Below are 14,359 nucleotides of genomic sequence, written 5' to 3'. Positions count from 1 at the left end.
GGAGCGGACTGAGAGGGAACTTCCCTATATCTCTACCTAACCTTCCTCCCCTTTCCTCTCTCTTCCCTGACCCCTAACCCCTAACCCCTTCCTAGCTACTTAACTTTTTTTTTTTATTCGATTACTTACTGCTCCTTGGGAGCAGAAGTAATCTCTGTGCGCCAGCCGGCTGCCAGTGCGCGCTTCCCCGTGACAGTATGGAATGGCACTGTCCCGGCCCGCCCCCGCCCCTCTCTGCCCAGACCATGCTCCCTGCCCGCCCCCTTGGAAAGGCCCAGCACTTCGGCGCGTAACGGGGTTTGTGTGTGTGGCCGGACCCTTCCGAAAATGCACGTGGCACGCGCAAGGCCCGGCCACGTGTGTAACTCCCCCGTTTTTATGCGCACGGGCTTCTGAAAATTCGCCCGATTGTTGTATTCACTTGTTTTGTACAGAAAGCTTCTTTCTTCATCAGCAGTAAAGTTTGTGCAACAAAACTTATGCGCAGAACTGTGGATTCCACGGTGCGCTCTGCTGAGGGTAATTTATTGTGCCGCCCCCTCTAATAGCAGACTAGTATGGTTAATATGCATCCTTCATCAGGTCAGTGCCGAGCAAAGCTCAGGAAAGCTAGTTACATGTGTATTGAGTCAAATAAAAAGGCAACACACACAGCTTCTTTACTGAGCTTTATTTCTATGGGGGTAATAAAGTTTCTATGCTGGTAAATGCAGGTTTACTCACATTTAAAAAAAAAAAAAGGTTGAATACTGTCTCCCCGCTCCTCCCCCCCCCAGAGCAGGTAAAAGTGTGCACAGTTGTTCACCGCGTATACTTTTCCCTGTGTGATGAAAGGGGCAGGGACAGGTCGAGGAAGCGAACGTACACACAGGACTTTCACTCTGAAATCTCCACCTGTACTTTCTGGGGCACATTTTGCACCTGCTTCAAGATACCTTTCCCTGCTGGTCCACATTTTCAGCTGAAACTCTGCAGGGACTTTCCCTTTGAAAATGATCTTGCAGGCCCGCAGCTAGAAAGTGCAAAGACCCTGTGGGCCTGCAAGATTCCCCCTGGCATTTCTTTGTTGCCCCTAAGTGGACTAAGACAACAAACCCACAACTTTACACGAAATGTGCAAAAACTAGAAGATGTGCAGGAATCGGTACAGTGTCTGGTAGCAAAGCACACTTATTTTTACAATGTTAAGTCACTTTTCACAGTACTTGAAGGAGAGAGGGAGCTTTCTAATAGTCCTGATTTAAAGACATACTGCTGGCCTTTTTGAGGCTTAATAACTAACGGGCTGATAAAGTAAAAGTTGTGGGAGAGCGGGCAAACGCCCGCTCTCCCGGCTCGCGCACAGGCCACTCTCCTGTGCACGCGATTCTGTATTTAAATGAGGGCCCGCGGCAAAAAGAGGCGCTAGGGACACTAGCGCATCCCTAGCGCCTCTTTTTGGACAGGAGCGGCGGCTGTCAGAGGGTTTGACAGCCGACGCTCAATTTTGCCGGCGTCGGTTCTCAAACCTACTGACAGCCACGGGTTCGGAAACCGGACACTGGCAAAATTGAGCGTCCGGTTTTCAAGCCACGGGCCGATTTCAATTTTTTTTTTTTTAACTTTCAGGACCTCAGACTTAATAGCGCCATGATATTAAGTCGGAGGGTGCACAGAAAAGCAGTTTTTACTGCTTTTCTGTGCACTTTCCCAGTGCCCGGAGAAATTAACGCCTACCTTTGGGTAGGCGCTAATTTCTGAAAGTAAAATGTGCGGCTTGGCTGCACATTTTACTTACTGTATCGCGCGGGAATACCTAATAGGGCCATCAATATGCATTTGCATGTTGTGGGCGCTATTAGGTTTGGGGGGGGGGTTGGACGCGCGTTTTCGATGCGGTTTTACCCCTTACTGAATAAGGGGTAAAGCTAGAGCATCGAAAACGTGCGTCCAATCGCGGGTTAACAGTGTGCTCCGCCGGAGCACACTGTACTGTATCGGCCTGTAAGAAATATGAACAGACGTAAGTTAGTAGCCTATTGCATAGGCTGATTGAAAGTAATGTTCCTAACTTATGTTTTCCATACATACATGGTCTTTCATGACTCTTGAATTAAAGGAACACATCAAGTCTGAAACTGCACTAAAATACAAACAATGAATCTCTTAATCTTATAGATTCTGTTTAGTTGATTTTGAGATCATCTTCCCCCCCCCCGGGGAAAGGCTAAATTAGAGAGATGAATTCTTTACTGGGAGAGAGAGTTAGCAATCCTCCCCCACCCTCCTCCAGGCACCTCTTGTGTCACTTAACCACGTGCCTGGAGAGGCGATCTTTCTTTTGAGGCCCAGCGCAGAGTCACTGTCACGAATTATCTAAACCAACAAGCCCCAGCAGGGGAGGCCATGGAAATCTCCGAGGTCTTTGAACCATCAGGGCATGAGGCAAGGCTTTCCCTGCGTACAACTGTCAAAACTGTTTAAGCTTCCCCTCCCCTCCTTCACTCTCTCGCCTTCACCCCCCCCCCCCCCCCTCTTCCTCAAAGTTCCCTCCAGCCTCCTTCCCCTTTTCAGACGCTGGACAATAGAAAGTTTAAGTGTGACAAGGGGCAATTTGCCAGCACTGCCTTTCAGTGAACCAAAGGACAGATTTTTCAAATTACTGCTTGCCCAAAAAAAATAAAAGCTGCAGGGGCTTGACGCACACACCCAGAAGAGACCAAAAGTTAATGTTTACAGGGGGGGCCACAAACCTTGCCCCCTGTACGGGCTTCTCCTGGTCTTCCCTCTGCTTTTCATTGTTTGGGTTCTGATGCACTTTGGATTCCTTGAAGGAAAAAAAACATAAGACTTGCTGCTTTCTCACCCTCTCTCGCTGTGTCTCCCCCCATCATCAGAAGCAGCTTACGTCTCTCACTGGAAATGAATGAGGGAATTTTCAAAGTCATTTACCTGGCTAACCTGGCCTGTCGCAAAACGACTCTTTATTTGGGTAAAAAGTACCCCAGGGCTTCCGCGGTGCGGTCACATTTAGCCAAGTTATAAAGAGGTATTTCTGGAATGGGAAGTGTCGTTAGGTCAGGGGAATAAAACCACATGTGTACATGAAAGTCTCAAAAAGTCTGGGCAGTATTTTATTCCCTTCTCCTGCTCCCCCCGCCTGCCAGCCACCCACACAAACAGCCGGCACACCACAAGTGGGGGGATCCCCATGCACCCTTTACGCTGGCTAAGTTACAAAATGAAGCTGCCTGGCTGCCCAGGGTAAAAGTGTTCATGTACTTTGCAACTACACCCTTTATTCAAAATTGCCCCGGTACTCGGAGAACGAATGAAGTGAGTTCCTGGGAAAAAAAAAAAAACCCTCCTCCCCTACACTACTAAACTGTTCAGGGGTGGGCAGCTCAGGTCAGGCTGGCTCAGGTATGATGGCGAAATTAGGGAACAGTAGAGGTGTGCAGGGCCGGTGCAAGGGCATTAGGGGCCATAGGTGACCCTTCTGCCCCGGTCTAGGCCCTGGCTCCAGCCCCAGCCTCATTCACTCAGACAGCCCCCCCCCCCCCCCTCTCTTACATACACTTAAGTTTCCTTGTATCATTAATACACACACCAGGCTCCCTCCCTCTCTCTCATTAACACCATTGCTCTCTTGTACACACACACACAGAAACAGAGGTACCACTCATGGCCCGCCGAGACTCTGCTTCTCTCGGCCCTGAGCAGGATGGGCTCTCTCTCGGCCCCCCCCCCCCCCCCACATGACTGCTCTTTGCCGCCCCCTAATGGCTGTTGCCCTAGGAGACCGCCCGGTTTGCCTGTTGGGGATGCGCCGGCCCTGGAGGAGTAGCATGTTCAGGTGTGACGGAGGGAGTAAGTAATAGTTGGAAACGAAATTGGTCGTTTTATTTACCACACCGATTTTCTGCACAATCAAAACAGTGTACATTACAGGGCTAAATTTTAAAAGCCCTGCGCCGCACATATTTTAAATGGCCCGCGGCCACACGTTTATCTCCCGGCGCGCGCTCTAGAACGGTGCGAGCCAAAAGGGGCGGGGCGGAGGCGGAGTCTGGGCGGGTCGTGGGCGGGCTGGGACGGCGCCATTAAGGCACCGTCCCGCTGATGCGCGCACTAGGAATGCCAGACCCAATCAACTTACTGCCTGCTCCGGACCACGGGTAAGAAATACAACAAAAAAAAAGAAGGGTAGTTTGTGGGGTTTTAGGGGTCGGGGCGGATAGGGGAAAAGGGAGGCAGGTTAGCTAGGGGATTTAGGACGTTCCCTCCCAGTCCGCTCCTTTATTGGAGCGCGCCGGGAACTGTGCGCACATGGATGCCCACACGCCGGTTTTAAAATTTACCTTTAAATCAATAAGTAATACGTTTAAAAATGTACATAGTGTGCAGTTTAGGCTTCTGAAAGAATCCAAACCAGCCAGAGCACTGAGTCAGAAGGTAAGGGTACAAGGGGATCAAACGGTTTTGCCGTGATATTTCCATAAACTGAGAGCACCCTTCCTTGCTGATCACTGACAGAGGTGGGCGGCACCTTCTAGACTAACCAATTGATTGAGGCATGAGCTTTCGAGGACAGTCCGCTTGGTCAGATGCATGAAGATGGATATTTACCCACCTCCCATACTGCATGCATCTGATGAAGCAAACTCCAGTCCTCGAAAGCTCATGCCTCCATAGGTTGCTCGAGTCTAGAAAGTGCCGCCCGCCTCTTGTCATTTTTGCCACGCCACACTAACATGGCTACCCCTCTGAAGATTTTCCTGCTGGTCACTTGTTGTTACTGTAAGTCTTACGTTGCTGTAGTCACACTAAGAATTCAGGCCTACCTGATGTCCCCTGCCTGATTAGTCCTTTGGCGCTGAGCCCTGGACTACACCACCAGCCCTATTCTAGGAAACCTTGGCCTGGAGTAAGCCACAGAGCCTGGCACCATTAAGTCATATGCTGCAAAACATCTTACTTTGAAAACTGCCGGCACTTTAAGAACATAAGAAATTGCCATGCTGGGTCAGACCAAGGGTCCATCAAGCCCAGCATCCTGTTTCCAACAGAGGCCAATCCAGGCCACAAGAACCTGGCAATTACCCAAACACCAGGAAGATCCCATGCTACTGATGCCAGTAATAGCGGTGGCTATTCCCTAAGTAAACTTGATTAATAGCCATTAATGGACTTCTCCTCCAAGAACTTATCCAAACCTTTTTTGAACCCAGCTACACTAACTGCACTAACCACATCCTCTGGCAACAAATTCCAGAGCTTTATTGTGCGTTGAGTGAAAAAGAATTTTCTCCGATTAGTCTTAAATGTGCTACTTGCTAACTTCATGGAATGCCCCCTAGTCCTTCTATTATTCGAAAGTTTATAATATATGGGCCAACAAAAAGTCTTTCTCTTAATCCCTAGCCTGTAGCTAGCTATAATATGACATGAAAAGGTACTTAGTATTTTGGAAATTCTCTCCTAACTGTAGCATTTCCTGCCTGTGGTCAGGTTTTACGCACCTCCCTCCTTTCCCTCCCTTTTCGTGGTCTGGTTTTGCTCATGTTGTTTATGTAATAATGATTGATGCGGGGCAGGTATTTCTTGACATTGAATGAATGACTAGAACAGTTGATCAGCACAACAAAGTACTAACAAGTAGGGAGCACCTAACCTTGAGGTCATGCGTGCTATTATAAATCATCTAATTATAGAAAAGAAATAAAAGCCAGCATTTCTCGCTTTTTACCACAAAATTTCAGGTTGCTAGGGGGCAATAGGCAGTTCTCAGTGCCTTGTTTTTGCAGCGCTCAGCCAGGCAGAATATAAGATCCCAGCCCAATAAGGAGAACATGCTGCTTTCATTTCTTGTTTGCAAAATGTTCTTTATCCTGCAGCCACCTAAATATAAACAAATCCACAAGTCAAACACAGAGCCAATAAATATAACTGGGCTCACAGGCCGGATGATAAGAATTTTAAATTGTATTTTTGGCCTGGCAGTTTCCTCCTGCTCCTTTGTGCTTCCAGCTTGGTCAGAATCAGCCTCTATTGAGCTGACATCATGAGCCTTCAGTCACAAGTACCCAGGGTTTTCCCCCTATTTGTATAACCTCCGCCCCCTCCCCCATCTATTCACCTCAGCCTGTGGCTCTCACACCAGAGGCTGGTATCTTTGCATCCTAAGTCCAGCCAGTCGGGGTCAATGTTGAGCAATGGCTGAGACCCTTCCCACCCCCAGGGGTTGTATATGCTGCCCCAGCAGAATTCTCAGCCCTGGCCAACTCAGGGAACAGAAGACTTGACCCAAGCTATGAACCTAAGTCCTCTACATGACAGTGTGCAATTCTACCACTGAGCAATCTCAACAATAAACGTTTACAAGGGTCACTAATACATCCCTATGCTCAACTTGTCTCTGCCTTTTTTAGTCTTCCCTTCTTATCACACTGAAAGTGGGATTAGATCTGGTTTTCCAGCTTGAAATTTATACACCAGGTCATTCTGATGCCACAAAGAGAAGGTTGTGACCCGAGTGAGTCCAACAGCAACTGGGAGCGTGGGGTACATTTGACAGTCATTGAGTGGATTGAAAATGTCATCATGCCTCTGTATCGCTCCATGGTGAGACCGCATCTTGAATACTGTGTACAATTCTGGTCGCCACATCTCAAAAAAGTTATAGTTGCGATGGAGAAGGTACAGAGAAGGGCGACCAAAATGATAAAGGGGATGGAACAGTTCCCCTATGAGGAAAGACTAAAGAGGTTAGGACGTTTCAGCTTGGAGAAGAGACGGCTGAGGGGGGATATGATAGAGATGTTTAAAATCATGAGAGGTCTAGAACGGGTAGATGTGAATCGGTTATTTACTCTTTCAGATAATAGAAAGACTAGGGGGCACTCCATGAAGTTAGCATGGGGCACATTTAAAACTAATCGGAGAAAGTTCTTTTTCACTCAACGCACAATTAAACTCTGGAATTTGTTGCCAGAGGATGTGGTTAGTGCAGTTAGTATAGCTGTGTTTAAAAAAGATTTGGATAAGTTCTTGGAGGAGAAGTCCATTACCTGCTATTAATTAAGTTGACTTAGAAAATAGCCACTGCCATTAGCAATGGTAACATGGAATAGACTTAGTTTTTGGGTACTTGCCAGGTTCTTATGGCCTGAATTGGCCACTGTTGGAAACAGGATGCTGGGCTTGATGGACCCTTGGGCTGACCCAGTATGGCATGTTCTTATGTTCTTAGAAGCAGGCAACCTGTGCACTGTTCCCAGAGCATTTAGGGAATTTTGATTTCTGATGTTCTCAGGGCTATAAATCCTGGATTTGTTAGACAGCCTGGTGGAAATGAGATCACTGCAACCCTTTGGATCAGTCTATTCTAACGGGAAGAACTGCAGCAATCATCCAAAAAAAAAAAATAGTAACTGAAACACAGACGAATGAATTAACAATTAAATGTTACACTTTAATAATTAACTGGAGTGTGACAATTAATCTTTAAAGTAGTGATAGCATAATGTTATTAAAAGAAAACTGTCAAAGTACACACCACAAGTAGGGTGCAAATTCTGCACCAAAATCCCTATGAGATGAGATTTTAGAGACCTATATATATACCCAAGAGGAGAGGAGAGATGGGGGGATATGACAGAGAACTTGGAGTTCTTCAGAGGTACAAATAATACATGAGAGACAAATATTTATCAGTGGAAAGAAAGTTCTAGAACTTAGAAGCCATTGTATGAGGCACTATGGGGATAGGTTCACGAGTAACAGCAGAAAGCATTTCTTCTCAGAGAGGATGCATGTAGCAGCCTCCCATAGGAGGTAGAGGAGGAGGGAAAAACACTATAAGAATTAAAAAAAAAAAAAAAACTAGGATAAGCACAGAGGATCTTCATTTTTGAAGAAGTGAAGAGAAAGCCAGCCCTTAGTGTAGCTGGGTTTAAACAAGGCTTGGACATGTTCCTGGAAGAAAAGTTCATAAGCCATTATTAAGGTGGACTTGGAGAAATCTTATTGATCTTTGGGATCCTGCCAGGTACTTGTGGTTAACCCTTTGGCGCTGTCGGAAACAGGATACCGGGCTTGATGGGACCTTTGGTTTAGCCCAAATCTTATCTTCTCCTGTTCTTAAGTTCAACTGAGATCTATGGCATTAAACATGAGCCTTATGAACCTCATCTGCCATCATATTTCACATAGCAAAACTCACCTTGTACAGTAAACATTTTCATTATTAAAAAAAAAGATTTAAAGTAATGCCCCTGATTCATGAAACTAACCATGTTTGGCATTGTGTCACAAATGACCTCATGTGGAATGGAATCTGACTGGTTCAAGCAGAGCGTGCGAGATGCTATATGTATACCATTGTTACTCATACGGGTCAATCAGATCCAGAAAGTGCAATGTAATGCATGACTTTATTTTGACCAGCAGTTTCCTCCTCCTTAATCAGACATGATTTCTACATCACCCGGAACCTTCAGTTGTATCTTAGCCATGATTTTGCCCCATGTTTTAAAGAGCCTTTTTGAAAGTTGAATAAACTGTTTGCTCTTACTTGCCTTAGCTTATGGATCTTCCATTTTTTGACCACTCCTCCCTGTCTGTTGTATGTTAAAGAGCCCTTCCCCCCATCACAGTGCCAGTCATCTTTCCTGAACCCAGTACTAGTGCACATAGAGTCCGGTCAGTAGATGCTGCTGTTGCACAATGGCTAGCACTCCCCAGCATCCCACCCCCCGCCCCCCGGCCATCCTCACCCGGGAATTGAGCTCAGGCTTTCTGAATGACAGCGCACAGCACTAACACCAAGCCATCCGCCCAGCCCAATTTGTGACTCTTGCAGTCATGGTTGCTGTCAGGGAGTTCAGGGGAATTACTGGAGAACTGTAGAAAGAATTTCTTAAAAAGATGTAACAGTAACATAATTGATAAAGGGTGAATAATAAGACTTGTTCCATGTACACTGGGAATACAACACAGCACTCAGAGGATGGAGTTTTGTTTTAACAAACAAATTATACAGCACTTAATTTTTACTGCCACATAGTGTTTTAAAAGTTACCTAATAAATGTAATTAGTCACAGTTACTAATTCCTGTACAATGTACAATGTACAAGTTACTTACTAGTTCCTTTGACCCTGCTTACAAATAGGCTCAGCATGGAGATAAGTTTGAAACTGAAGCGAGAAAAAATACTGCTTAGGGAAAATGGATTCTTACTCAGTCATTAACAGACACTGATTTCTGTTTTACTCAGATGTGTAATCCAGTGAAGGATTTTCATAAATTGGGGGATTGCTTTGCTGTTCATAATCAGCAACTCAGGTTTGCGTCATCCCGATGATCCAAAGTATGAATACAGTCCAAGCAGCTAAGCGGGACCTCCAGGAAGGAGATCTGAATATGCACTGGCAGTGCCCATAATACTTTTAAATTTTTTTTTTTTTTTAACAAAAATCACAAGAAAAAGTCAGGAAAAGCGGAAAGCAGGAGAGTTACTGTGCCTAAAAGAGTGGCAAACCAAGTCAGAGAGGAGGAAAATGGCAGGTGGGCAAAGGAAGGTGGAGCCATTGTCTCCTCCGCTGTAACCTGCACCTTTCAGAGAAATTGAATCCAAGGCACCAATGAAGGCAAAGACCATTAGTCTTCATTTAGAACTGAGAAGGAACATGTTTGTATGTGTGTGTATGCAGTCATTTAGGTCATGTGCACGGGCTCACAGTAAACACCACAGCTGAATAGACATAGGTACATGGTTTGCTCTTTCCTCTTTAGAGCTTTAAGCGGTGCACTACAGTAAGGCAGGTGCAAGAGGATTTGGTGCCCTAGGTGAACTTTCAGTCCTGCACCTCCTGCCCCACACACACACACACACACACACACTCCCCCAAAATGAGCTATTGGTGGCAACTCCAATACAGCATTCCCACCTGCTGGCGGCAATGGCTCTAGCACAGCACTCCCTTCTTTGACAGCATTGATTCTGGCACAGCACCCCCTCCGGGCCCTATAACAGTGGGATTTTGTGGCTCCCACAACGCTGGCACTGTAAGCAACCACCCAGTTTGCCTAGTGGAAGCACTGGCCCTGACTAAAGCTGGAATGCAGTGTTGCGTCACCAGTGCCGTGCAGGCAGCCACTGCTACAGCTAAAGTTCAGCTAAGCCAGCTTCTTTGAACTTCATTTGACATATGTTGTGGGTGTTTTTTTTTTTTCTTTGAAACAAAATGATGTTAATATATGGAATAAACAAGCTACCGAAAGGTTGTCCAATGGCTGCAGGATTTATTCTGACACCTTGATTGCGAGGTGAGAGGTTCGTTGGTGGGTTCACAGCTCTTGAATCCTCCCACGTGGTGAGAAGGGAACTAAGGCTATTTTTCATTTTCAGGTGCAGAATAAAGGTTAACCAACAAATTGCAAGTGACACCTTTTTATTGGACTAACTTAACACCTTAGTGACTAACTTTCTGAAGGACTGCATGCACTCCCTTCATCAGGTCAGTGTTTCTTAGCTCAGTCTAAACTAACCTGATGGAGGAAGCACGGGTCAGGAAAGCTGGTCACAAATGCATCTAGCTCAGTAAAATATATATCTATGTGTGTTGCCCTTTATTTCTACATATGTAAGCACCTGGCTGGCTGCTGTGTTCACCACAGAGGTGGAATGAAATGGTGTACTTGTCACCCTGCTGCTGCCACATAACTTCAAATCTGAGTGATACTGTATCCAAAAATAAATACTTTAAAAATCCCCGAGGGGCACACGATCCGCTCTTTGGTTGAGGAAGTGGGTGTCACTCAACTTTTGCTCCCTGCGTGCCCTGAGCTGGAATCGATACGGGGGTGGGGGGGGGGGGGCTGTCCGGTAGGAAATGCTTTGCAACGCATTCTTCCCTGCCAAATGAATCCAAAGCATGTCCTGCTGGAGCTCTGGAGTCTCTCCCTAATGAATCTGCTCGCTCCTGAACACAAGAAACACACACACACAAGATGGTTCAGCTTTCAAAAATGCAATAAACGGAGTGATACAAAAGACATCTCCAGGGTGCTCTTCTTCCCTCCACGCCGGCTTTCAGGAAATTGAGGAAGAAAGAGAGAACTAGGGTGAACAAGATTTCAGCGTTGGCCAGTATGCACAGGGCATTGCTTAAAAACTGCAGCAATTAGCTAAACGGGATAGAAATATGGACTCTAGCGAGAAGAAGAAACAAAAAAAAAACCCAAAACAGAAGGGGAAGGCAGAAAGATAAAGGGCGAGATGGGCTGTTTAAAAAGACCGACTATAATGAGGAGAGAAAGGGAGGGCAGAAAGAAGGAGGTAACAAAGGGGGGGGGGGGGAGGACTGCGAAGAGAGACGGCGAAGAGTGACAGTTGAATAATGAGAGCGCTTTTCGCAGCACAGCTTAGGCAAACAGTAAATGCAAATATGTTGAAAGGGAAAATTAAAACCCCATGAAGCATGATGACTCAACACAAAAGTGGCATGCAAGCATGTTTGAGCCAGGCTTCGGCAGCCCCACTCGGGGCAAGCCCGGCCGCAGGAGGCGCCTGCAAACCCAGGCTCCCGAGCGCGTCCCCACTTGTGACAGGTCCCGAGTGAGGCGTGACAGCAACTGACATCTCAGCCGGGCGGTTTTCCCTCCCCCCCCCATCTGTTCAGCTCTTGCCATGCATTGGCACGTTTTGTTTCCAAACTTGACGGATATTTGTTACGCCGCAGAAGAAATAAAAGAAAAAAAAAAAAAAACCACACACACAAAAAAAATAAAAATAAAAACCCCAGGCACGTTGCTTCCTCGGGAGCATTTATAGGAATAATATATCCAAAACCTTGCACTGCCGCCGTTACAGGCTTCGCTGCTAAATGACAGCACTGTGATGGACAATTGCAGCGACTTGTTTAATGGGGCGTGTTGCAGCTACCCTCCAACAAATCAAACAAAACACTGAATGAAAGAGCACCTGATGTCCCGAAACATTTAAAGAACATGCGCTGCACGCCAGAAATGCCACGCGAGCACCACTAGGAGTCAGGATTCGCCCACGTTTTACATAAGAAAGGCTCCCTATGACTTTTGTCTTAGCAGTGGAGAAAAGCTGAGCCGCACAGATTCACAGCAGGTTCTCAGGTCCGTCACCTAAAAGTGCGCTTTGACCTGGAATTAGGGAGCGACGCGCTGGGCCTCTGCTGCTTTAGGTGTCAGGAGCTTATAACAGGTAGAAAGGGAATTGCTGGTTGAAGAGTTCTGTGCCGATGCGCGGCATTCCCCGCCTATAGGTGTCATCTGTTCGGATAACGGGCAAGTTAGGGGTGAGGGGGTGGGGGGGGGGGGAGAGCCGTTTGTGCTCCCTGGCTGAAGCCGAGGAGCGACCGGGGGAAGTAAAGGCTGCTCCCTTCCGACCCGAAACCAAAGCGCGACCCAGCGGCACTTCTAGCACAAGAACGCGCGAGTGCCATGGCAGGAACTCAACTTCCGCGCAATTTATGAAGGGGGAGGGGGGAACCCCCGATCAACCGGAGTGACCCTAACATCCGAAGGAGCTCTTCGCTCCCTTTCCGCACCTTGCTCTTCTAGCTAAAGAAAGCCATCGCGGCTCCCCCCCCCCCCGGGCGCCGCACTTTCAGGTACAGTTAGGCAGGGTCGCGGCTTTTCTTGTTTGTTTGGGTTTTTTTTGGCGCTAGCAGCAACGTCATTGCCGGCATTTGCATACCGCTAAAGGTTAAACAAGAAGGTGGAAGGGGGTGGGGGGGGGGGAGGTCAGAGGAGAGAGCGGGCACTTACTTTCCTGGGCCATGCTGATGACAGTTTTCGGTGGTGGCGTGGTACTCGTCCTCCTCCAGGAAGTCGTCGTGCTGGAAGGAGTCCCCCTGGAAGTCGTGCTGGTCCAGGATCTGCTGCAGCGGGGGCGCCTTGGGCAGCAGCTGGTTCACCACTTCCCGGCTGATGTTGGGCGCCTCCTTCAGCCGGAGTTTGCTCAGGATCTGCGACTTGATGCTCTCCAGCCTCATCTCCTTGCTGTGCTTCCTCCACAGGCAGACCGGGCATGCCTGCTCCTCGCCCTCCGCCGCCGCCGGGGGCTCGCCCTCGGGGTCCGCTGGCTCCGAGCCCGCCTTGTCGTCACCCCCGCTGGAGACCTCCAGGGAGAGCACCAGCACGCACAGGAGGAGAGGAGACGGTGCCCTCAGCATTGCCGCTCCTGCTTTCACCTTTTTGGGGGGTTTTGGTTTTTTTTTTCTCCTCACGCCGCGGGTCTGTCTGTCTGTCTGTCTGTCTGTCTCTCTCTAGTCCTTCTTTTGGAAGGAGAGGTGGAAGGGGGTCGGGGGGGTAGGTGGGTGTTGAACAGATGCTGTGTTGTGATTGTTTGAGGAGGTTCTGCCGGAGTTGGGTGAATTCTACTGATGCAGGAAAAAGAAGGGCCCTCCGCTTTTTATATCCAAACCGGTCGATGTCGTACCGGGCCGGGATTGGCTGAGGAGTTAACAAAAGAGCCCTGCCGAGGACTCCCAGCGTGGTAAAGGGAGCGAGCGGGGAGAGCGCCCTGGTGTCGCAGCCTCTCGCTTACTCCATCCCTGCGGCCACTCACTCTGACAGCTCTTAAAGAGGCAGCCCTGCTCTTTCTCTCGCCAGCCACCCCCCACCCCTTCCACCCCTCTCTCCTCGGAGGTGCGGATACAATTCTGCAGGCGTTTCTGCGCTTTACCGCGATTCATCTGCACCGTGTGAGGCTGCAGGCGAGGGGGGGGTCGAAAACTCATCCTGAACGGGATACGGGCTTTGTGAAACGCCTAGATTGATTTATACAAGCCTAAGCTGTTAAATATTTACCTTCCTTTGCCACCCCCCCCCCCTTTCCCGGAGCACGCACCCCCCCCCCCTAGAAAAAATGGCAGCTGATAGGCAGAAAAGGTTCTCTGTGTAGATAAAGGAATATTAACAGCATCGTTTCCATACTTTAAGTTTTCTATATCTGTTTTTCTCTACATTTATTGTCCACTTTTTAGTATTATTTTTCTACTGGGAGCAGTATAGAAGCACCCGCCCTGGTTAGATGATTGCCACTGACCACCCCTGCCCCCCCTAGCAGGTTACAAAACAATGATGCAGAAGTTGTAACCTTCCCCTCCCAAAAAAAAAAACCAAAAACAAACAAATGGTGACAATAAACTTACACGCATATGAGAGAGGTTAGGGGAGGTAAAAGCGTAGGTAGAGAATAATTTCGAGGGTACCGTCTTGTCCAGTATGTGCACGCAAAAGAATTTCTGCAAACATTGCCCCTGTCCTTCCCCCTCCCCAGCTCAATCAAAGAACCCTAATAAAGTGCACAAAATGTTGGGCAAATGGAGCCTGCA

At 47.8% G+C, this 14,359-nt stretch overlaps 1 protein-coding gene across 1 annotated transcript in view; it reads right to left on the bottom strand.

Annotated features, from left to right (window-relative positions):
* Positions 1-13,420, bottom strand: part of GDF11 (growth differentiation factor 11) — a 373,379-nt gene extending 359,959 nt beyond the window's left edge. Inside the window, 2 exon segments of the mRNA XM_029594790.1 lie at positions 12,789-12,813; positions 12,815-13,420. Coding sequence (XP_029450650.1) covers positions 12,789-12,813; positions 12,815-13,195 — 406 coding nt within the window. The 5' untranslated portion in view covers positions 13,196-13,420.
* Positions 13,421-14,359: the final 939 nt, after the last annotated feature.

The sequence above is a fragment of the Rhinatrema bivittatum genome, chromosome 3 (genome assembly GCF_901001135.1).
Source record: "Rhinatrema bivittatum chromosome 3, aRhiBiv1.1, whole genome shotgun sequence".
Lineage (NCBI taxonomy): Eukaryota > Metazoa > Chordata > Amphibia > Gymnophiona > Rhinatrematidae > Rhinatrema > Rhinatrema bivittatum.
Note: the sequence above shows the minus strand (reverse complement) of the source record. Positions and strands in the feature narration are given on the sequence as shown.